Source organism: Prunus mume, linkage group LG2 (genome assembly GCF_029339155.1).
Source record: "Prunus mume cultivar Tortuosa linkage group LG2, ASM2933915v1, whole genome shotgun sequence".
In the NCBI taxonomy this organism is placed as follows: Eukaryota; Viridiplantae; Streptophyta; class Magnoliopsida; order Rosales; family Rosaceae; genus Prunus; species Prunus mume.
Genome location: NC_142699.1, coordinates 25,857,834 through 25,880,890, shown reverse-complemented (window position 1 = coordinate 25,880,890; position 23,057 = coordinate 25,857,834). Strand labels below are relative to the sequence as shown.

The window sequence follows — 23,057 nt, the reverse complement described above, 5'->3', positions numbered from 1 at the left end:
CTATAGTCTTTTTACAAATAAACGTATACATTAAATCATATAAATCACATTAGTTCATAGCTTCATTGACTAATTTTCAATAAAATTTAACATAAAACAAATACATATTAAATGCAACCAAAAAACACTTCAACAACATTTTAAGTATACCTATTCAAGTTATATCATGCAATCCTTGAGAGAATTGCGTTTACTGTAAAGAAACAGGTGGCTATACTACATATTTTAATTATATTTAAAAAATTGTATAGCCGCGCGGCTATACCACGTTCGTCAATTATTAAAATACATTATAGCCGCGCAGTATACTGTTTTTACACATAATGAAGAGGCGCTAGCGCCAGGCGAGTCCTCTTGTTTTTAATATGACATAGTAACGCCGGGCGGCTATACTACGTTTTTATTAAAAAAATGGTATAGCCGTGCGGCTATACTGTTCTGACACATGACTAAGCAGGTGCTAGGCGCCAGGCGAGTATCCCTTTTTAAATTATAAATAGTATGGCCGGCGGCTATACTGGGGCTAGCTCCAGGCGGGCTTCTTTTGTTTTTTATAAATAGTATAGCCGGTCGGCGATACGCTTTTTTATGATTGAAAATTAGTACAGCCGAGCGGCGATACTACTTTTTTATGATAAAAATTAGTAGAGCCGAGCGGCTACAGCTTTCCCACAAAAATATCACCCGACATTGGTCCCCCATTTTGGCTGTAGACGGGTTAAGGGTTTAAGCGGATTTCCCACAAAAACCCATCACCTGGTTATGATGCTGTGTCGTGCCCTTCGTCCCAAAAATCTTCCTTTGCTCTTCCACAAGCCCAAAGGTACTCTTTCTCTCTCTCTCTCTCCACTATGCGACTGTACCTTCTTTCTCTCCAAGTTACAATAAAATGAATGTCTGTACAGTGAATCCATGTGAACTCTGGGGAGCTCCATTTGGATCCCTTTTCTCCACACACATTGTCAGTGACAAGCCGATTCTTGTAAGGAATTCACACCCATTCTGTGTCATTTTCAATTTCTATTCATTACTTTATGCAATTCAAGAGAATGGGTCTGCTCTGCTGGGATAAATAAAAAAGCTTATAACTTCAATTGGGCAGGTTCGTGATTTCATTCATTCTGCATTATACGATCCGAAACATGGGTATTTCTCTCAAAGATCGAAATCGGTTGGAGTGCTTCCCAGAGCAATTAAGTTCAATCAGCTTGAGGGTATCTAGCTTAATTTTTTATTAGTTGCATGTCATAATTCAGATATTTCAAGCATGTTAACCATTATTTTTTAATGAATTTAGTATAAGTTTTAAGTGGTTTGATTCATTTATGTGATTATGCATGAACTATGTTGGAAGAATGATAATGGGAAGGAACATACAGCGATATTACTGAAAAAATGTGATTATAAGCTCTCTTTCTCAAGTACTAAAGGATTCTGCTTTCTTGAAATAAAGTGGGGTGGGTTAAACAGGAAACATGGTTTTGGGATTTCTAACCAGCTAGTTACTCAAATTTCGTAGGGCTATTATGATGTTTATGCTACGCGTTACAACATCAACCCTAATCCCTTAAAACATCAGCGTATTGTAAGTTGTGACATGTTTGAGAAAAAAAAGTGTATTTGAATTGAGTATGTTGAGATGGACAAGTGGAAGTACAACGAAAGTTAAAATTTCAAGCTTGTAATAGCACAAGGGACAGCTTGGGGAAATTCACATTCCACATAGTTATTCTTATGAGCTTGTTAGGTGATTTTTATTTGGATTTTGAAGGCGCTATGAGAAGGTGCTATGAAAATAAGAGGTAGAAATACTAATTTGATGTAGGTGGTGCAAAAATCATGGTTGCCTGTGTTTTGCCTAGTATTGAGTCCTTGATCGAGTCGCAAGCCTCAAAAAAGGTTTATGTGGCAATCCTCAAGCACTTAGGTTTAGAGCTTTGTTTAGTTTTCTTGGTTTCTAAATAGTTAATCAATGTATTCTTTAGTATTTGACATATCTGCTAATCTAGACTGGCTGAAAAGGCTGGCAAGTAACATCCTTTGCCCAAGTATGACTTGCAATAAAATACATAGAAAGTGAAGATCAGTAAAAATTACATTTCTTTCCTGTTTGACTAAACTTTGTAAATAGTTTGTCTAAAATTGTAGCTGAAATGATACATACATTAATTAGTTTTCCTATCTATAGTCTTTTATTTGTCCCAGTTTCTGAAATGAACAAAATTGCATTATTGGCACTTTTGAATGATGTTATCATAATACAAAGCATTTCTTTGGAGAATTAGAACCAATTGCTTATGAGCCGATTCAATTTAAAGTAACCATCTGTTGTAGTAGCTGGAGATTTGTGGAAGGGCATATATACTGAAATTGTCGCATATTATAGGTAGGAAAGGTTATATGAAATACTTGGATAAAATTTACAAAGAAAGTGAGGTATCATGGTTTACTCCTGTGGAAATTTTTAAGGTAATCTCTCTCTCTCTCTCACTCTCGTCTTTCTGCTTTCTGCTTTAAGAAACTTAAATTCTAATTTCCATAGGGAATTCATAGTTCAAAGGCTTCACATTCTGCACAAAATTAAAACATGAACATGCAAACGAAAGATATAAAGGAAAAAGGAAAAAAAGGAAGGGAAACCAAACAAACACCAGGTGGCTAGCACATAGGCAGGACAAAATAATGATACATGATTTCAAGGTGAAATGACGTATTGCATTTTTCTTTCAGGATAATGCTTTACATATAAGTATATTTTTGAATCCACACATGATTCTAATAGAAACAAGATTACCAGTTTTAAACAGAAGGCAACCTGATATACAGTTAATATCTTCATATGCAAGGTGTGACCTTTGTATCATTTGACAACTTAAGAAGCAGCATTTACATGTTGTGTCATAGCATTCCTTGTTTGTACATAATGCATGAGCAGCATTTATTTCATTTGGATGTACATTACAGTTGTAACCACACAAAAAAAGTAATATTTAATGGTTCTTTGTATCTTCTGACCCAAACTCCACTTAGATTGGCATTTTCTTATTTCATCAAATGCAATGCATGTCTTTGCGATTTCAAAAGTTTCACTTTCTTTATAGCCTTGGTATGCACACGGGATTGCTGAAGCCATAATGCGTACTGCTAACCTTTCAGTTCCCCTAAAGGTAAGCTTCCTCTTTTTAATGATCAGGCAGTGGACATATCAATGAGATTTTGCTTATGTTGTCGGATTTAATGCATATTGCTTCTAGTAAATGTCTAGGGCACATTTGATAATTTTATAAAATTTCCATATCTCATTTTTTATATGATAGTACCATATTCTGATTATTAATTGTTGCATGCACACATTTGTTTTATATGGCAAAAAATAAAACCTAAAAATTTATAGTAAATTTTTTGGATGCTTTTATTGAGAGTCCAGTTTTTCCTTTCACCAAAGAAAAGTTTGGACTAACAATGAATAAAAGCATAATGTTCTAGAGCTTGAAGTAATGTCTGTAGTATCTTGATTAAGTGTACTTCCTTTCCCTTTTGTTCTTGAAACTGAAAGAATGTAGTTCTGTTTGTGATTTGTCCTCGTAAAATCTATAATTGCTTTGTTTTCCCAAGAGTCTATAGTCTTTAAACTGAGCCGTTCAACTTGAAAACCATAAGTGACCGAGTACTACAAATGATTGATGATACCTCAGATGAAAAAAGAAGCTAAGTGAGGTTATATCCTCAATGCTGCCTAGTCAATCTTTTACTACAGTCATAGAGGACTAGTGATGATTTTCTGTTTGGCTGGATGTGATAAGTTGCAAGATTTTGTCCTCAAGCTTACAACACGAGTTTATTGATTTTCTTGTAAAGTGATGCAAATTAATGGTTTATATATAATCAGGCTGGAGTAAGTAATTTCAATCAAAGACAGGATTCTGTCACTATGTGTAATCTCCCTAAATACTTTGGTTTCTAGATTACAAGATGAAGTCCCGTGAATGCTTCTGTTTTTCAATCTAGCATTGTAGGCAGGACATGGTAGTTTGCTTGCAACTTACACAATTTAAAATTCTTTGTTTATGTTTCTAGGCACCAGATCTTTGATCTTTTTTCATTTATGTTACTCTTATTTTGGTGATACATTAATCATGCCCTTAAATGTTCCTCATCCACTTGTTTAATACAAGTAGGCTACAATTTAATCTGTCATTTTATAATGTGCACTCAGATATATGAAATTGGTGGTGGATCAGGAACTTGTGCAAAGGGAATTATGGATTACATCATGCTGAATGCACCGCCAAGAGTTTACAACAATATGACTTACATGTATGTGCTTGACTATACCTCCATGTAACATGAATAAGTATTCCATATTCCTAATGTCTGCGACCCTCATAAAACCTCATGAAACTATTTGTCAACAGCTTTGTTTTACTTGATGTGCCTTACTTAAGCTATCCATCTGACATTATATCAGGCCTGCAATTTTGATCTGTCACTGGAGTGAGGAGAAATAGTCAAAAGTGATTGAACCATTATTTTTCTGACCGTTAATGCCCTTGAGCATTTTGATGGAATCTGAGCAAAGAGTTAGAAAGATAACTTCACTCTTGATATTAAGAGCAATATAATCATCTATATTCACAACAAACCCATGAAACAACATAACATTTCTCTTCCCGTTAATTCTCTTTTTCTACTCCTTTTGCCACCATCTCATTTGTTTACATTTGCCATGCCCCAATTAAATGCCTAAATATAGTGCATATGCTTTAACTAAATACTTGTATTCAACATTACAAAATTTTATTATCATTACCTGAAATAATTGGAAACATAATTTTTTTATATTCTGGTGCTGAGTATTTTTGCCAATATAATAGTGGTACTGGTTGAGTTAGTTTTTCAATCCTAATTGATGCGTGTCTGTATATTTGCTGACTATAATCATGTAAAACTGTAGCTCAGTTGAAGTCAGTCCCTCGCTGGCTGAGATACAAAGAGAAACTGTTGGAGAAGTCCGTAGTCACTTATCAAAGTTTCGAGTAGAATGTCGTGATGCTACTGACCGGAGTGGATGGGGTATGGTGTCTGTGACTTTTCAGATATTTCATTATCTTTAGTTTGTCTTGTACGGAACTTTCAGAGTGCAGCTGTTTTGTGTGTCTAATTTCATATATATTTTATTATTTGATAGGAGATGCGGAGCAACAACCATGTTGGGTAATAATGCTTGAGGTATGTTTTGTCCTATATTGACTCTATTGTGTCTGTGCTCACTTATTGTACTATTAGAATAGTGGACGATAAAGATTCTTACGTGGAAGTTTCTATTGTTTCTCTAAATGAGTTTCAGCAAATCAATTTGTGGTCCGACATTGTCAGATTTGTCTATTTATATTTACAGGTACTTGATAATCTTCCACATGATCTTATCTACTCAGAAAATCAAGTTTCCCCATGGATGGAAGTATGGGTAGAGAAGCAACAGGATAGGTAAGCAACATCTTGCAGCAGTATCCATAAAGTCTGGCTGTATTTCTATCTAAAAGTTAGCGCACTGATTGAGTACAAATGCGTTTTTTCAAGATCACTCTTTGTTAGAGTGATTGTTCAGCCTGAAACTATTTTTCTAAAGTTATTGTCAATGGAGTATACATCAATATCTGTATTGTTGTTGGGCTAAACCCAGAAAATTTGAAGTTTTCTTTTTCCCGGCTGAGGATGGTGGAGTTACTGTAGACAGAAAACATATGGAGGGTCATTGGGTCAAGATTTATATTCTGTTACAGTTTTATTTTACCTTGGGGACTGACATCTTTCATTCTCCAATACCATCATTGTGTCCCATCTGTTATCTTTGGAAAATTGTGGGGTATGACAGCATTTGCTGAATTTTCATATTGGTTGTTATGTTTACTCATTCTAGTATAACTGGAGGTTGAAGTTGCTTGTGATAATTTATTTGCTTGTTTTAAAAAAGAAAGTGTTTCCAACTCAAGTAAGTCAATATCTTTACAACTATGACTAATGAGTTAAACAGGATGCTTCCGATGTGGTATGTGATAACATGCAAATATCGGATTAGAGGTGGCACATAAAATACTTATGCTCAAGTTTATTTTGAAATCAGCATATATATCACCTGAAATACATTTATACTCCATCATTTTGTTCATTGAACTGTTCACTGTGGGAACATGATTTCAGTTTTAATGATTAAGGTTTTTGCTAATAGGGAAACACTGTCTGAATTGTATAAGCCATTGCAAGACTCACTAATTAAACGATGTGTTGAGATCATCGATTTGGACAAAAAACATGATTCTCAAAGCAGTGCAATACTAAAAGCAAAAAGTGTTTGGTCTAAAGTCTTTCCAAAGCCTCAAAGATGTTGGCTGCCAACTGGTTGCTTGGTGAGGAAATGTTTGGTAATTCATTTTATTTATTTTATTTTCTAACAAATTCGAGCAATAATGTTGCCTTTGAACATCCAGAAACTGCTTGAAGTTTTGCATGAGGTGCTACCAAAGATGTCTTTAATCGCTTCAGACTTTAGTTACCTACCTGACGTAAGAATACTTGGTGAAAGAGCTCCATTGGTTTCAACCAAGGTATAAAGACTGACTATTATCATTATTATTATGTTGTTTGACACTTTCACGTAACATTCTATATTATTTGGGTGCATCCAGTTTTTCCTTTGTGATTGGAAATTATACTTTGAGTATTTATATGTGTGCCTCTTTGGTGCAACACTCACCTAATTTTAGGTCCACACTCCCCAGCTCTGCAAAGGAACAGGGAAGGTCACTCTTGAAATGCCCTGTCATCCTTGAAACTATCAATTCTACTGTAATTTAGGCTACAGTAAAACATTCATGATCATTTCAAAATTCCAACTACTGCATTTGTAATGGTATGATTGACACAAAATTCCTAGTAAAAGAAATATAATAAACAGATCAGAATAGGAGCATAAAACACAGCATGTAGTCACCTAGGAACCTGATGAGCTAAATTATCTAGAAAGATGTTAGGATTCGTGCAGAGGCCGTTTTCTTTTAGTCTATATTCCAGGATTGTGTGAAATGCCCACCCATCCACCTGCTTTTACCACCCCTCACAAACTGTAGCAGCCCCAGTTTTCATGTTCTCCTCTTTTTTTATTTAATTTTTTTAAACTATAATGTTAACCATGTCATTTGAGGAAATTGTTGGAGGATAAACTTCTAATTAGCGCACACACACACACACACACATACAGTGGGAGGGCTTAGTATTTTGGGGGTGGCCATGGTGCTGCTCTGGTTGAAAATTCCTATTTCCGTGTTTCTCTTATTGTATGTGCTAGTTTAAATCTGGTAAACGACAGCCTTTCAAATGCATTTAGTAACAATTTGGTAATCCTGGTTTGATCCTTTCTATCTGCAGAAAGATGGCAGCAGCTCAGATTATAGCAGTTATCTAGATGCAAGGGTACGCTCTTGTTTTGATTTCATTTTAATATGACATGGTTGTGCGAATTTCCATAAATGGCCTCAGATATACTGCTTCTGTTTTGTGCTGATTTTTCTGCAATTTGATACATCACTAGAAGTATGGCAATGTGGCTAGGAATGTTGTATGGATGTATCTAGTTGTAGCACTTGTACAGAGAGATATATATATAACCCTATGAAATTTTTTTTCAACGATCCAAACCATCTATTTTTTAAATCTACATTCATAGATCATCCTTGCAAAAAGTCAGACAAATCGGAAACCGTTTCGACATCCAATTGTGTCCTACAAAATCAATGAACACGGTGCTTCAAAAAAGTACTAAAATTTCAATAACTCAATTGAGTGGTCAAATGATATCGGGTTCAAGAGATTTTTTGTAGAGACGATCTTTGAATGATTATCTAAAAAATAGATGGTTTGGATTAGTGAAATACAATGCGGAGTGGGCCCTACAAGGATGTCCCTCAAATAAGCTTATTTGAGGGATCCCTCAATAGAAGCTCTTTGTATGCATATATTTAAGAATTTGGATTGCTTGAAAGCATGACTTGCTTTGGTATTAGATTCAAGGCTTGGTTGTTTTGTCCCCTAGTTTGTTTCCCCTTGTTTTTCACAGCACATATGGTTAGAGGTTGGGTCAATGAGTGGTTGAACTTGATTACGTAATTCTCGTTCCATTTTGCTTAAAACCTGTAGACTTAAGGATGTATGACATTTAGTGGTGGACCTTGAAAATCCTCTGATTGTTTAGTATTTTGAAAGTAGGGCTGAATCTTTGTAGTGATATTCCTAATAACCCCCCTCGGCCCTTAATGCTATGACTGCTAGAATCAAAATCCTAAGAGCTTTTTGGTTTTTAAACTTACTTCCTTCACAGAATTAACTTCTCTTTTTTATGTCTGCCCTAGCAATTTTTATGGCATTAGGCTGGATCCTGAACAAGAATTGGTCAAGGCATTAGGTCATCATTTCTGTAGCATGTGGTTTGAAGCATTGTGCAATCATTTCTATTGCTATCTGATATCCAGATTGCTCAACCGTGCAAACCTGACAATGTAAACCTTCTTCCTCAGGGGAGAAGAAAGAAACGACAGTTTTGATGGGGGATATTACTGTAGAATGATCATTAGCCTGTGAGAGAATTTGGGTTTTTAAAAATTCCATTGTTTGTTATGACCACAATCAAGTTGTATTGTAAAAAATTCTGCTGATTGCTATAGTTCAGAATAACCTCCTTAAGTGCAATGTTTACGTAGTCACTGCTTCTTAGTGATAAACTCTCTGTATGGTCAACTTTCTTCTGCTTTCAAGGTCACTGTGTACTGTCTTTCAAAGTTATTGTTGTTGTTGTTGTTGTTGTTGTTGTTGTTGTTGTTGTTGTTGTTATTGTTGTTGTTGTTGTTAGAATTATTATTACTATCATTACTACTAGTACTGCTAAGTTTTAAAGGTGACCAGCTTTTTATGAAACTAAAGTTTATGATTTTGGTTTTTGGTTGTTATAATAGTTATAATCATTACTACTACTACTGCTAACTTTTAAAGGTGACCAGCTTTTTATGAAACTAAAGTTTATGATTTTGGTTTGTTTTCAGGGGGATGCTGACATATTTTTCCCCACTGAATTTTGGCTTTTGGAATGTATTGACCATTACTGTTCTGGATGGCTGAAACTGCAGAAAGATTTGTCGTCCAAGGAAGGGAAGAAGAGGCGAACAATTACAGTGAGTTCAATTCTATTGTCATGTAGCGGTTTTTGTTTCTGGAAGCTATAAGATAGATTACAATTCACGCGGACACAAATTCATTTGGTCCTAGGTAGCTTGCTTGAAAAATATATGGTTTAGATATCAGGGCAATCAAGTTGCCCTTCACATATCCATGTTCAATGTGGAGAAAGTGCATGCGGTTGCCTAAATCTTGGCAGGGGTTTTAGGTGGATGAGGTGGACACTGGGTAGACCTTAGGTCCAAACTTCCCTAATCATGTATGATAAAGAATAAAGATAAAGAGAAAGTACAGGAAAAGGATAACTACTTCTGAGGGATTGTGCTATGAATCCTACTGCTGGATTTATAGTTCCTCAGGGGGCCTTAAAAACTGTTGCCCAGGAGAGCAGTTCTCTGCGCACATAAACCTCAACAATCACACTATTTTTCTTAATCAAATTTATATAATGATGTAGCTTGATACGTCGTCATTCATGGACGAGTTTGGCTTGCCCTCGAAGACAAGAACCAAGGACGGATACAATCCACTTTTGGACGATTTCAAGAATACGAAATTTTATCTAAGTGTTCCAACACATAATACTGTATAGATGGAACTGGCAGCGATTTTGTTTCCAAGAAAGCATATGGCTCCGAATATCTGGAGTTGGTATTGTTGTTGAAGTGATTTGTGGGCTTCTGAGCAGTATGGTAAGTGAACCAGCAGTTCCTTTTTAACAAGCTTGAACTCAGATTTGATGCTGTATCAAACAATAAAGTTGAATGGCTGTCTGTAATGCTCATAATAGAGATACATATATCTTTGGGAACATTGGGTAAAACGATGATATTGCTAACTCTGAAGATGGATGAAATGCAACGTGGCTTTGCTATGAATGCTCAAGATCAGAAGAAATTCAAAGATTAGGACCCAGCGAATAAGAGGTTGCCATGAAAGCTGAACCATTCCCTTCCCAGTTTTGTCCTGTTTTTACTTTTCTTTTCCTGTTTATTCGTTTTAATCATTTGTTTCAGTTCTGAGAGGAAGAGCTCATATGGTTATGTCTCACCATGCATTTGAAGTTTTAAACAGCTTATGAAAAAAATTTGTTACTAGAATCAATCCAAAATTGTCAGCTTTCAGATTATGAAATAACTTATTACTCCAAAGTTACCACATTTGTTCTATTATTAGTTGACAGACTGCTGTCAAAACAACAGCATTATAAGAAGGAAATGACCAACTATTTATTTACGTTTTAATTTCGTAATATTGTATGGCTATTATTGCATGAATCCTTCGAGAATTACAGAAATATTTTCTTTTTAACTTTTCTAACGGAATTTTTATTAGTATATAAGACTATTTGTTTTGAAAATATATGAGTGATAGGTTTGGGTTGTAACAAGAGCAAGTCATCTTAAATTTCCTTCTTCCTTTTTTTGTTTTGTTTTGTTTTGAGACGAGATATTGGGGAAATGAAGATTTGAACATAGGACCTCGGGTGCAAGGATAGCTACTCTTAACCACTTAAGCTCTTAAATTTCTAGTTTACAAGTATATGTGGCTGGATCCAAACGCAGCAAAGTTACTAAACAGATGGAGTTAGTGTGAAATCACTTGACATGATTATGTGTTAAACTAAGTGCCAATTTGACGAAAAGATTCCAAATTTGTGAATTTACTGACATTAAGAGGTGAAATTGTGTGTTTATACTACTGCAATAATTTATGCCAAGATTTGAATGAAAATGATATAAAGAAAACAAATGAATTTCACATTACGTTCAATCTAATGCAGTGTGCACTTCACTGGCATCTACGGCTGAGAAATGGACGAGGCACCCGTGTTAAGTACTTCTCAAACATATTTGTTCAAGTTCAATATGAAAAAGGCGAGTGAAACTTATATTTCCGTAATCAGATTAAACAAATCACTTCTAAATTGGGTAAAGTGAAAATTCTTTGGACGTTACAAATTCATGAGTTAATATCTTGCAGAAGTAATGTAATGGGGAAGTGAAAAAGTATCACAAGATTTGCAGAACAACTGCTTGAAATGAATGGAAGTTAATAAAATAATTAGAAAGGCTGGTCATTGAGCCATCCATCAGTATCAATAAAATTCAAGCTAGTCAACTCCCGCACCGTATCAGCATTAAGCTTCTTTTCCCATTCCACACGCTTGACAGTGTCGGCTCCTGGCCCATAGCAACCATGCTCTGCATACGTTAATTGGTGCCTGCATTATATCACAACATTTATTTTCATTTAGGGTCCAAATCAAGTGTTACATATGAATTCCATAAAACAGAAACAAAAATGTTATGTCAATTTCTCTCTACAAACTTTGTTAAATGCCACACACCCAACAAAGCGTTTGATTTCTTCATTTTGTACTCACTTTACACTTTATTTATTTCTAGGAAATCGAACACCCATTTAATCTCTGTCACATCATTAACGAACTAAAATTTGAGAAAAAGTTCGGTAACTCTTGAAATGATTGTGAATTAGAAAATAAAAAGGATTATATTCTTCGTTGTCATAGTATTTGGCGACTAAAAGTTGGAAAAATAGCCAAAATGAAAAGGAAAAGGAAATCATTGTGGATATGGGAAATTGGTAACACCTATCACATTATTGACAGACTAAAATTCAAGAAAAAGTTAGGTAACTCTTGAAATTATGGTCTAGAAAAGGAAAATTATTGTATTTTAGTTGATATATTATTTGGGGACTAAAAGTTACAAAACTAGCCAAAATGAAAAGGAAAATGAAATTGTTATGGATATGGGAAATTGGTAACACCTAAGGATAGTATTTTTGAAAAGGAAAAAAGGGTTGGTGCAATATTAAGTTTAATTAAGATTAGTGTGTTAATTATAATTAGGAGTGAGAGATCTTACTCATTGCCTTGGAAATGCCAAGCATCCCAGCCTTGAGGCACAACAATTTTTGAAAAATTGGAGTTGTAGAAAATGACTCTAGAGTAACCTCTCCATGCCCTGCCCAAGTAGGTGGAACCTGTTCCAGACACCTTGCAATCCTTGAACACAAACCCACTTGCATCATTTGGATTGTCTCTTCCCTGTGCTGTGATGTAACCAGCCGACCCAGGATCCAGAGCTCCTCCAAGAACTTGTATCGAACATTTCTGCAAATATATATATATATGGCAAAAAAATTAAAACATCATCATTCCTTTTTATGATATTTGTTTTGAGAATTTGTAATGTATATCAATAAAATATCAACAATGTAAAATGTATTACAAATTGGTACCCGATAACAACCAATCACTGTCAATATAAATTTTCAGAAGAAGATGCTACGCAACCCAATTTCTTTCCACCACTACCAAAAAAAACCTACACTGTTCACAGATCATCTGTCTTTGCAGGTGGTTTCCATGGGGTGTTTTCCGTGACCGTGGTCATTGATACTAGTAATTTCATTTTGTTATTTAGATAATTTCAAGTTTTTTTTAATCAATAAATATCATTCATAAGATTTGAACTCATGACCGATCCTCTAATAAAATAGAGACACAGCTAGTCATGACCTAGAGGTTGATTGATGGATTAAGTTCAAATATGTAAAGGAATTGAAGATGAAATGGAAACAAGAAGAAACCTCAAAAATAGACTGGGCACTGCCGAAGATGAAATCAACGGCACCCTGGATGGTGCAAAGGTGATAGTAGTGCCGTCCTTGACCATCCCACAAAGTGTCTTGCAAACCAAAGAAACCGCATCGATGGAATGAAGATTTGTCCCCGTAAATCATTGCCGCCACTGCTGCCACTCTTGGATTTTTGTTATTCACAGGGTTGTTGTATGAATTCTGCATAACATTCATAAATTAAAAGAAGCATATAATATTAATAAATGGAAGAAATTGAAGAGTATTTGAACCAAAAGTTTTTTTTATTTAAACACAAACGATAGTCTAAATTACTCTAAATTAATCTAATCGTACGGAAAGAAGAATTCAAACTTGGGTGGAAGGGGGGTGGCACTGTCCTGACCAACTGGTGTAACACGTATCCTATATGAACCAAAAGTTAATAATGATTGTTGCAATTACCACAAAGCTGATGGATTTGACAATGATACTGTCCGCATAAGAGGCAAAAGTAGGGCTTTGTGCAACTGAGTCGTGATCATCCCAAACAATCAGTGTTTTATGCCTATTTTCTCCTTTGAGAATTATGTATGGCTTGTCAATGGGGATGATCACCTTTTCCCTGCAATATTCACGCAGAAAAGGAAAAAAAACACAAAAACAAGTATTAATAATTCATTTTCCCATAAGAAATTAAATAGATTCATGATTTATACAATCACAACACAAAGATCAAGCTTACTTATAGGTGCCTGCCTTGATCTTGATAGAAACCCAGTTCCTGTTGTTTATAGGAACAGCATCAATGGCTGATTGAATGGAGGTGAAATTGCCATGGCCAGATTGATCAACAGTGATGGTGTAATATGCCAGCTTCTTATTATTGCTATCAACTCTATACATTTGGGCATTGGCTTGCCCTAATAATCCAAAGGCCTAGTAAGATTAAAGCTACACATGAATAATAACAATGAGCATCAAGATGAAGAAATGATGACATCTTTGAGCCTAAAGAAAATTATTGCAGAGAGAGAGAGAGAGAGAGAGAGAGAGAGAGAGTATGAAGCTTTGCTTTACTACAAGGTATGAGGATTGGAGCAGAAGAGAGGAGGGGAGAAGCACAGAAATAATTTTATTTTTAATTTAATTCATTGCTGCTCTGTGTGTGTATTTAAAGCATGCCAATGAGACTCTGGGATTTGGAGGGAAATTGGGAAAGTCAAAGGTCTACCTAAAAGAATGTCTTGTAATAATAAACTCATTGATTTTTTTAAAAGGGGTATCAATTTTTTATTTGTTGTTGTTTTCTTTATTTATATTTTTTCAATTTTGAGCCTTGATTTATTTCCTTTCCTATATATTTTTCTTTTCCAAACCTGTAAAAATAATTTAAAAGGAAAAAAAATGTAGGTGCAGTTGACAAGTTAAGTGTACGGAAGTAGGAACAGCTCTTATTGCAAAAAATGAGAAGATAGAGTAGATCGACAGAAAAAGGAAAAACTGTGAAAACAAATATTACAAAATATAAAATAATCAGAAAAATCTACAAAATTGAGAAGAAATTGAAAACTAAAGTCGGCTATATACAGAAAGACAATATAAATTTACAGACATTCAGGAGGGAAAAGGAAAATTATTTCATGATTTTCGAGATTCAATTGATTCCAAATATGTTCAGTGTGATCAAGCCTCGTCTGAACCTCACTACAAGGTGCTGATTATAGGAAGCTTTTTTGGATGGTGATGTCTGTCACCAAATTTATTTATTAAAAAAAAAATAGTATATACATAATTGACACAGATTTTAGTAGCTAGCCTTCTAACCATAGCATATTGTGTTCCCCTAAATTGCTCAACTTGATTATATTCTCTACCCCTAATTCAAAAAAAATTATTGTCAATAACAAATTCATCTTGTGGTATATCGAATACTCTCCATTTTATTGGAAGATGCCGTGAATTATTCAAATTCGGTGCAACAATTGAATATTTTTTATAAAAATATGGTAAGACCAGTATATATGCAAGAGAAAAATTTCTATTGACTTCAAAAAATAATTAATGAAAGACTTAATTGCTTAAAACCTTCATAAATTAATTATCAAATTAGAGATTGACTACGTTTTATTTTTTATTATTTTATTATTTCTTTGTTCATTCTTTTCTCTTGCACATTCAGAGGGATTTGCTAACCCCAATTTTTTAGTACTAAAAAAGTCTTTGTGGACATCAAACTTTGGGTGAAATCAATTTGCCGCTAATTGAGCACAAGACATTTGTTAAGCAAAAACATCTGAAGGAATTTGGCCACAATCCAATTTGGGAAAGTTTCTTCCTCAAGCAGTCAAAATAATTAGAGAGGAAGAATGGACATATTTTGTAGGAGGAAACCGCACTATCAAAGTTAGGTTTTGAAGAAATTTACTGACAATCACAAACGTGAGAATAATTAAACCTTTAAATGCCGCCTTTGTGGCCATGAAATGAACGCCAACCTTTGACCTCGTAATTATAGACTCTGTAACGTTACCTACTCTCCGTGCTTAATCGATTTGCTAACTTTCTAGAAGAAAAAACAAAATGGTACCTTGTGCCATGACACATGCTAAAATACTAGTGTTGTTTAAAATTGAGCACTGCTGCAATGTACTTGTAGTTTATGTGGTTAAGAACAGCTACTTCCGTATCTGAAATTTGTGTTTGAATCCGCCCAAACTTAGCTTTCCCCCGAAACCTTTTGTTTGACTTTTTCTAAATGAGATAAAATATTATTGTTTTTGGTAAACCACATTCTGTTATTTATCCACAAAAGATGACTTGAAAATTGTCAACCGTTGCCCTTCACGTATTTAGGCCTCCAAACACATGTTATAAAACTAAATTAATAAATCATTTATTTGTGAAGAGACTTTGTTATAACTCCTTCTCAAAGCTTTACTTCATTCGCACCGCCTGCTCCACTTGGGTGTTGTTATATATTTGTTTAGGAAAACCCAAGAAATCAGATGTGTCCGTACTAATTTTATGCTCTAATAATTAGGGGTTAAACCAAAGTTTCCCAACAAACCACAACAACGTTTATGAGAGAGAGAGAGAGAGAGAGAGAGAAAGAGAGATATTATTGTCCTGTTAATTGATTTTAAGACTAATCATAAGGCATCAAGTTGTTTGCTTATGGTTCGAGTGGACTTGTGATGACAACCGAATGTCGTTCTCTCTCTCATTACAAGCTTCTGCTTCTACTCTCTTAATTCCTTCAACCTGTGGTGATTTTGGTAGGGCAGAAAGAGACCATATACATAAACACACTAATATATATTATAAATTAATTACTAACTTAACAACCTTTTGTCATCCTTAGAGATCATTACAAATACATGGGAGGTGGTCTTCTCCCAATCTTTAGATGATCTTCTCAACCTTCCTAATCCTAATGGCTAGATTCCATGTAGAAGAGTGTTTCATATAAGACGAGAGTCCTCCATGTTCGATTTCTCTGGAGAGTAATTTAGACTATCAATTCAATTGTACTAGAAGAAAAAAATCGCTATTGTAGCTCTTTTAAGCAAATTTAACGTTGTTTCAAGTCCAAACCTCCTGGAATTTTGGTTCTCACCTGATATGGCTCAGGGGCAAAAATAGATAATCATTCCTCAAATTGAATTTATCATCTAGAAAAAGCAATCGAACTGAATTGAGAAAACAGTGATTTAGCTCATTCGTAAATACCAAACAGCATACAAGTGTACGACTATCTATCAGAAATAACTACTGCCAAAATACTTAAAACCATCATCACAAGGAACAACCAAGTATCTTAAACACAAAACAAAATTTAATTCTCAGCTCAATCCTCAACAACATTTTCTTCTTTAAAGGCAAATCTCTACTGATCAATATTTAATTGGAGCAATGATCTCTAGCTGAGGACCTAGTTTCTCCTCAGCAACCTTTTCTGCCTTCACCCTCAGCTTGTTCAACTGTTTCTTCCTCTCATATGCAAGCTGGGCCCTCTCCTTCCTCTTGTTCTCAAGCTCCTGCACAGCCACAGATAAATTCATTAGTGACTATTTGTAAGGACAGTTATCAATGGCAACAAACTAATTCCAAGAAGGAAATAGAATCCACATGCCTCAAGCTCAAAACTCACAACAAAATTAAATATAGATGTCGAAAGCAAAGTTGTAAACTGATTGACACGAGGGCACGTATGAATTGTCATCCATGTAACTCAATGTTAACTAGCCAACGAGTGTAAGTACTTTTAGGTAAAAGTACAAAGCAAACTAATGTGATGATTTTTAAGAACATAGTTCTTAGCTGTTAGTCATTTGTGCCATACTATGCAGAATTCCAGGCATTTATGCACTTACAGGGGATGCACTAATGCAAGCTCCAAAAGTTCTAGACACTGACATACAAATGCATACCCAATCTACTGTAAAAGACTAATGTGCTAACATGCAGAGTTAGACACCATTTAAAGCCAGGTACGCACACACAAAAATAAAGTCTTGCAACCAGCTTTTGCAAATAAAAATAAAAATTATCAAATCCACCACTGTAACACGGATGAAGCATTGTTCAAAACATGCCATCACAACCACTAAATTCACTATGCATTTAAGTGTGAGAACACCCCTATAACATGTACACAACCACATTGTGGAAACTAAAATCCAATGCAACCTGATCCAATTGAAAACAACCATAAAATGGGTGTATTACTCTGAACTAAAAAGAGAAAATAATATGCTTTACTCAAACACAAGGACACAAAAAACTCAGTAAGCGCAAACAAGAAAAGCATGTGATTATCACCTTGATGGTCTCATAGTGATTCCATCCAACCTCAGATGAAAGCTTGCCCAACAAGCAGTACTTGTGTCCTGCTTGAAGCCTCAAGACCCTGATAATTTCCAAAAACAATAACCTTTCAGTTCACGAAAACAGAACCAAACAAAAATAACAAAACTACGTAATCAAAATCAACAAACTAATGTGAAAAGCTCACTTGAGAGCATCAGGAATGACCATCCTCTTTATCTTATCATAAGGAGGTGGAACACCCTCGTATGCCTTCAAACGGGCAAGTGCGGCTGCACCACGCTTGGTCTTGTGAGGAATCATTCTGCAAACCAAAGACACAAGTACAAAATCACTGTAAAATAATTTATACAAAGAAATCCCCTATTGAGTGAAATAAAGCAGAGAACGCAACTACCGTTCCAACTAAAAACATAGATCACCTTTTGAATCAATAAAATAAACATAAAATAACAAAATAGGTCTATAACATATAATGAGTTGGAGATCATTTTCTTCAAAATCAGCAAATTTACCAGAAAAATAAAAAAGTCCAATACTTTTCAACTCCTATTCTATTCCGACATTCAACATATTAGAATAAAAAACACAAATTAATAGAATCAATCTCGTCCAGTTCCCAGATTAAACTAAATAATGGGCACCAGGCATTCTGTTCGGTTACTAAGAAACTGAAACAAAATCCAGCAAACCCAGAAAACCCTAGCTCAAACTGAAGAAAACGTACATAAATCTAGAAATCAGCAATGAAAGAGAGTGAGAGTGAAACGACGACGTACCCACGGATGGTGCGCCAGAGGATCTTAGCTGGGGCACGGAAGTGAATGGGACCATGAGAGGGCTTGGTGTTCATGCGCTTGCGCAAGAACCTCATGTACTTCATCTTCTGCCTGACGAGCCCACCGGAGATGCAGATCTCCTCGCATCGAACCACCACGACCTTCTGCCCATTGAGAAGCTCTTTGGCGAGTATCGACGCCAGGCGACCCAGCATGTGGTGGCGGGCATCCACCACGACGCGCTTAGCGCAGATTCCTGAGCCAGACACCATTGTTTTCAAGCTCTCTAACCCTAAGCGGCTGTGAAGTGAAAAATGGGTGCGTAAGGGTTAGGGTTTTGGAATGCCGTGGTTTATAAAGAAGGCGTTTATAAGGTTGGAAGATTTGGTTGGCTGCTGGCTGGTGTAGCTTTGTATGTGGTGGGGATTGATGGGTTGTGTGGCATCTGGGCTTAGATGGTGGCCACGTAGCCCACAGGTATGCCAGGTCAAAGGCCCAAATAAAATATATGGGCTGGGAGGGTTAGTTTTCTTTCTTGGGTTTAAAGAAAAACAAAACAATTAGCCCATAGGGCCCCTTACAAACGTCTCTAGGCTGCGCACTAGCCAAGGCCCAAAGTGAGGAGCTAACGTTAATCTTTTAGAAACGGAAAAGTTCTAACATACCTCATGAAAAAAAATGTTACCAAAAGGAGGAAGACCTCATAGTGACAAAGAAGATGGCAGGGTCGGACCGGCTTTGTCCGAAACCCTTGCCACCAAATGTGATCGAAGAGAGAGAAAAGATGGAGCCCTAGACTTTTTTTTTTATTGTGGATCACCAAATATTTTACTTGTAATTCTTGGTTACAAACTTTTTTTTTCATATATATATATATATACAAATGATATTCTATTTTAATCTAATTTAAATTATAGAAAGAAGGATTCGAACTACTGGTGCAAAGTTTGGAAAGACATCCGCTTCTAAAACTAAGACTATGGCAGCAAGTTACAAACTTATTTAACAATGAGTGGTAACAAAATTAAATTGAGCAACTCTTCTTCGAAAGTGAGCAATAATAGTGTTATGTGGTGCCAGAATCTTTACCCATTATTTGGAAAAAAAAAGAAAATATCATATCCATTGACTTTTGATTGGAGCGATTATATATACATCATATCTGCACAAGTACAATCGCCCCAGTTAATTGATGAGAAAGGGTCTCCCAATCGTTTTCAGTGATAAGTTCGAAATTTCAAGCTGTAAGATAGTGGAAGAAAGAGAATAAAGCCAATTGAAGCCACATGGGTCAACTCTTTTAAGACAAATGCGACCAAGCAAGCATGATTGAACGTAACACACAACAAAAGTGAGGTGGTGATGGATGAACCTTCACATTTAAATCCAAATGCTTAAGGGACCCTCTGAGAATGGCAACGTCTCAGGGCAGTCGAATAAAACCAAAAGAGTCATTTCTGGCAAGTCAACGACCCACGGCAACAAGGTACGGGACCCGTTGACTTTCTAACTCATATATGACCAAAATCATTTTCATTCAATCAAAGTAAACAACATATATGACAGAAGTTGTCTCCACACTCCCTCTGCTGCCATAACAGATACTATTCTCCTTCCCCACAAGATAGAGAGAGAGAGAGAGAGCATGTGGGGGTGAGCAGCTTCATCAGTATCTATTTTAAATATACATATGGGGAGAGATATTTGATACTACTATGTAATTATCAATTAATCACATCTTTTGTAAGATGTTACATATATGATATTAAGATTTCGAAATGACGGATGAGTGAACCACTATAATACTAACATCGATACTTTCAACGACTTAAACACAAATATCCTAGTAAATATGTAGTTTTATCGCAAAGCGTATTTGTTAGGTAATGAAACCACACACTTGGATTTTTTTGTATCTTATTTTCTTAGGTAACAATTAATAGCTAAGTTGTTCCACTTCTATAAACTAGACATTCAAACAAGAAACTGAAAAGGCATTCGTATACAAACAACTTCATCAATTTTGTAGAGAGATGACCACTATATATAAGAATTAATTTGTTCAATGATGAGAATTTGAAGAGATTTCAGAACCACTACATGCCTTTAATATCAATCTGGAAGAGGAAATACATGTAATGTTACTTATTTAGGACAAAGGAATCTAGCTAGTAATCTGCAGGTTCAACTGCTGTTATACCAGAGACCACACTGCTAGCTCATTAATTTCTTTTTCTCTTTTTCATAAACAATAAATATAAATAGATCAGAATCCAAAAGAAAAGGCTGTGGTCATAAGATTCAAGTTCCACCATCATCGTCACATGCTGGCGGTGTTTGCATGAATGAAACTGAATATCTGCTGAACTGAGGTTGCTATATCTTCAGCCGTGAACCTCGATTCACTCTCAACCTGCCCATCATTTATATATATATATATATATATATATATATATATATATAAAACCCAGATTAATTAATTGCATATGCTAAAATAATGTTTTATATTCTCAACTATATGTATACGTACCTTGACATTAAAGGAATATAGAACAGTTTGTTCGATGGTGGTGATGTTAGTGTGAAGAATGTTAAGCTGCAAATCCTCAAGCGCAGCAATGGCCTTAATGAGCTGCCCTGGTCTCCTTTGAGACAAAATCTTGATCATCGCATCAAACCCTAAAACCTTCACCTCAACATCAGCAAAGCACGACTTGTTCTCAGCCGTTTCTTCTCGAAGCCCCGTTTCGAAGTCCACGAACTTGATTGGATCATTTGGATTCACGGGGAGATTAGCAGCCGGAAAGATCAATGGTCCCCCGCTGCCGCCTTGAGCTGCCTGCACTGCAGGCATCACCGCCATAGCCATCGCTCCGGCAGATTCTCCCACCTCATGTCTTGGAGCTTCGCCTAACAGCCTTCTCCGCTTTTGTGATTCCAAGCACTGAAGCAACTGCTCTAATTCTCTCACAAACTCTATGGCTCCTCCAATGATAGAAGCTTGATCCCCCTGCATACATTCAATTAAAAAATATTTCAGTGGTGATGGAGGTCGTGAGTTCAAATTTCATGGACGAAAGTTGTTGAATTGAAAGAAAACAGTTAAACAATATATACTTACTCGTTGTACATATGAGCCAGGCATGAGGGACCGGAGCACACGAAGATGCTCATTCATTTGCTTCCTGCGGTTTCTTTCCACGGCGATGTGAGTCATCCGCTGGCTTTCGACTTCTTGAGTCGTCTTGGTAGTTCTTGGTCTTTTTCTTTTGTTCTTGGCTGCAGGCTCCGGTTCTACTCCTCCTCTAGGGTTGTTTTCAAGATCTTCTCCAAGAAATTGGAGCTGCTGCACCGAATTACTACCCGAAACCCGAGCCTCCTCATCTTGATCTTCTTCCATTGACTTTGTCTTGCCTTCTTCACCCAACCCTGTAAATCTCTCTTCAGCTTGTGGAACCATGACATCGTTGTCGAACTTGTCGTTCAACACCGGAAACTTGAGGAAGTAAACAGGGTCCACTCCGGAGGGTTCTTCTTCTGAAATCTTGGTTTGGTTTAAGCCCAACTTGGGTCCAAAATCCGCAAACTGCATCACGTCGGCGAAGCTCAGCTTATCAAAAGAAGTACTTGTTGAACCACAAAACCCAGCTGGAGCTAGTTGTGTGCTCATTTGTTGTTGCTGTTGTTGTAGTTGATGGTGATTGTTCATCAAGTAATTGACCATTCCGTTGTTGTTCTCACTTGGAGTCTCGTCGACGCGAGACTTCATCATCTGCTGATCTTCATCATGATGATGATCTAGGGTGTAATCCAGGTTGTTAAAGTTACCAGGCGGCATAAAAGCCTGCAATATTTCATAATCAGAGCAAAAGAACAACATGGTGATTGATGACAATATTTGTCAACAGAAAATAAACAAAAAGTAAAAGGGAAGTGAAATAAGCAGTGTGAGATGGAGAGAAAGCTGAATTTTGTACCGAGTAGTTGTTCTCTTCCTTCTCCATATGTACAGAATATATAGTATATGATGAAGAGGAGGACAACGAGTACAACTTTAGTGGAAAACCCTAGGCCCGGGGGTGGAGCTAAATTGAAGCAAGGACAAATTACCCTAGTGGAAACTAGGACAGCTTTGGTCCTATACCTGAAACAATGTTAAAATGCATGAAATTACGGACTGTAGATAAATTAATTTCTTGAAGATTGATAAAACAGAAAATATAGACAAGTTAGGTAACAATAATCATCAAGGTTAGAAACAATACAAATTTATCTAAGACAAAGGCCAACAGAAACTGCACCAAACCCCACCTTTTGTTAGAGATTGGAGGAAAGGATCTTGCAATTTTAGAAGAGATTTGGCTACGTGGTTCAGTTATGTCTATATATCTGTAATGGGCCAGCCAGAGTTGCCGTGAGAGAGAGAGAGAGAGAGAGAGAGAGAGAGAGAGAGAGAGGAGCCTGTGGGATTAATTTGGTTGTCACAGTTTCACCTCACTGTCACGGCCTCCTTTAATTTATGTGTGTCACAGGACAAAAGAGCGCCACAAATACTCTCCCCCATGACCATTATTAAGGCTTAGCCGCTTGTGAACATTTTATAATTTCCACTTTCAA

At 36.1% G+C, this 23,057-nt stretch overlaps 4 protein-coding genes across 8 annotated transcripts; 1 reads left to right on the top strand and 3 right to left on the bottom strand.

Moving 5' to 3' along the window:
• The first annotated feature begins 686 nt into the window (after window positions 1–686).
• Window positions 687–10,392, top strand: LOC103324236 (NADH dehydrogenase ubiquinone complex I, assembly factor-like protein (DUF185)). 3 transcript variants are annotated; one of them, XR_001677260.2, is made up of 15 exons: window positions 692–823; window positions 906–982; window positions 1,103–1,214; window positions 2,387–2,469; window positions 3,102–3,167; window positions 4,217–4,317; window positions 4,955–5,073; window positions 5,189–5,229; window positions 5,399–5,487; window positions 6,230–6,407; window positions 6,489–6,605; window positions 7,426–7,470; window positions 9,093–9,221; window positions 9,683–9,917; window positions 10,016–10,103. XR_001677260.2 is itself a non-coding variant. In XM_008226274.2 (14 exons), exons 1-14 carry the CDS (start codon window positions 763–765, stop codon window positions 9,815–9,817), a joined length of 1,353 nt encoding a protein of 450 aa, XP_008224496.2. In that variant the 5' UTR covers window positions 692–762; the 3' UTR covers window positions 9,818–10,392. The 3 variants fall into 3 exon arrangements, 2 of the variants coding, with proteins under 2 accessions (XP_088902562.1, XP_008224496.2); XM_008226274.2 differs by having other exon boundaries at window positions 9,683–10,392; XM_089046436.1 differs by lacking the exon at window positions 2,387–2,469 and having other exon boundaries at window positions 687–823; window positions 9,683–10,392.
• Window positions 10,393–11,118: 726 nt separating this feature from the next.
• On the bottom strand, window positions 11,119–13,914 carry LOC103324280 (Pectin lyase-like superfamily protein). Its single transcript, XM_008226320.2, has 5 exons — window positions 13,577–13,914; window positions 13,297–13,456; window positions 12,844–13,053; window positions 12,117–12,364; window positions 11,119–11,449 (listed from the first exon to the last, which is right to left on the bottom strand). The coding sequence occupies exons 1-5, from the start codon at window positions 13,735–13,737 to the stop codon at window positions 11,290–11,292; spliced, it is 939 nt and encodes a 312-aa protein (XP_008224542.2). The 5' UTR covers window positions 13,738–13,914; the 3' UTR covers window positions 11,119–11,289.
• Window positions 13,915–16,528: 2,614 nt separating this feature from the next.
• On the bottom strand, window positions 16,529–18,790 carry LOC103324235 (large ribosomal subunit protein uL13w). The gene is made up of 4 exons (XM_008226273.3): window positions 18,441–18,790; window positions 17,849–17,965; window positions 17,656–17,743; window positions 16,529–16,871 (listed from the first exon to the last, which is right to left on the bottom strand). Exons 1-4 carry the CDS (start codon window positions 18,710–18,712, stop codon window positions 16,728–16,730), a joined length of 621 nt encoding a protein of 206 aa, XP_008224495.1. The 5' UTR covers window positions 18,713–18,790; the 3' UTR covers window positions 16,529–16,727.
• Window positions 18,791–20,523: 1,733 nt separating this feature from the next.
• Window positions 20,524–22,855, bottom strand: FMA (basic helix-loop-helix (bHLH) DNA-binding superfamily protein). 3 transcript variants are annotated; one of them, XM_008226272.3, is made up of 5 exons: window positions 22,752–22,855; window positions 22,418–22,584; window positions 21,562–22,284; window positions 20,971–21,450; window positions 20,524–20,853 (listed from the first exon to the last, which is right to left on the bottom strand). In XM_008226272.3, the coding sequence occupies exons 2-5, from the start codon at window positions 22,442–22,444 to the stop codon at window positions 20,761–20,763; spliced, it is 1,323 nt and encodes a 440-aa protein (XP_008224494.1). In that variant the 5' UTR covers window positions 22,445–22,584; window positions 22,752–22,855; the 3' UTR covers window positions 20,524–20,760. The 3 variants fall into 3 exon arrangements, with proteins under 3 accessions (XP_008224494.1, XP_088900884.1, XP_008224493.1); XM_089044758.1 differs by lacking the exon at window positions 22,752–22,855 and having other exon boundaries at window positions 22,418–22,678; XM_008226271.3 differs by lacking the exons at window positions 22,418–22,584; window positions 22,752–22,855 and having other exon boundaries at window positions 21,562–22,408.
• Window positions 22,856–23,057: the final 202 nt, after the last annotated feature.

What these genes read in the sequence shown, in the direction of transcription:
- LOC103324236 (XM_008226274.2), top strand. Translation starts at nt 763, where the DNA reads ATGATGCTGTGTCGTGCCCTTCGTCCCAAAAATCTTCCTTTGCTCTTC. An exon ending in GGCTGCCAACTGGTTGCTTG is followed by an intron (nt 6,408 to 6,488) that starts GTGAGGAAATGT and finishes TTGAACATCCAG; the next exon opens with AAACTGCTTGAAGTTTTGCA. An exon ending in AGAAGAGGCGAACAATTACA is followed by an intron (nt 9,222 to 9,682) that starts GTGAGTTCAATT and finishes ATAATGATGTAG; the next exon opens with CTTGATACGTCGTCATTCAT.
- LOC103324280 (XM_008226320.2), bottom strand. Translation starts at nt 13,737, where the DNA reads ATGTATAGAGTTGATAGCAATAATAAGAAGCTGGCATATTACACCATC. An exon ending in GTGCCCAGTCTATTTTTGAG is followed by an intron (nt 12,365 to 12,843) that starts GTTTCTTCTTGT and finishes ATATATTTGCAG; the next exon opens with AAATGTTCGATACAAGTTCT. An exon ending in TGGCATTTCCAAGGCAATGA is followed by an intron (nt 11,450 to 12,116) that starts GTAAGATCTCTC and finishes GATATAATGCAG; the next exon opens with GCACCAATTAACGTATGCAG.
- LOC103324235 (XM_008226273.3), bottom strand. Translation starts at nt 18,712, where the DNA reads ATGGTGTCTGGCTCAGGAATCTGCGCTAAGCGCGTCGTGGTGGATGCC. An exon ending in GTCATTCCTGATGCTCTCAA is followed by an intron (nt 17,744 to 17,848) that starts GTGAGCTTTTCA and finishes GGAAATTATCAG; the next exon opens with GGTCTTGAGGCTTCAAGCAG. An exon ending in ATCACTATGAGACCATCAAG is followed by an intron (nt 16,872 to 17,655) that starts GTGATAATCACA and finishes GTGGCTGTGCAG; the next exon opens with GAGCTTGAGAACAAGAGGAA.
- FMA (XM_008226271.3), bottom strand. Translation starts at nt 22,320, where the DNA reads ATGTTGTTCTTTTGCTCTGATTATGAAATATTGCAGGCTTTTATGCCG. An exon ending in CTGGCTCATATGTACAACGA is followed by an intron (nt 21,451 to 21,561) that starts GTAAGTATATAT and finishes GAATGTATGCAG; the next exon opens with GGGGATCAAGCTTCTATCAT. An exon ending in TATATTCCTTTAATGTCAAG is followed by an intron (nt 20,854 to 20,970) that starts GTACGTATACAT and finishes AATGATGGGCAG; the next exon opens with GTTGAGAGTGAATCGAGGTT.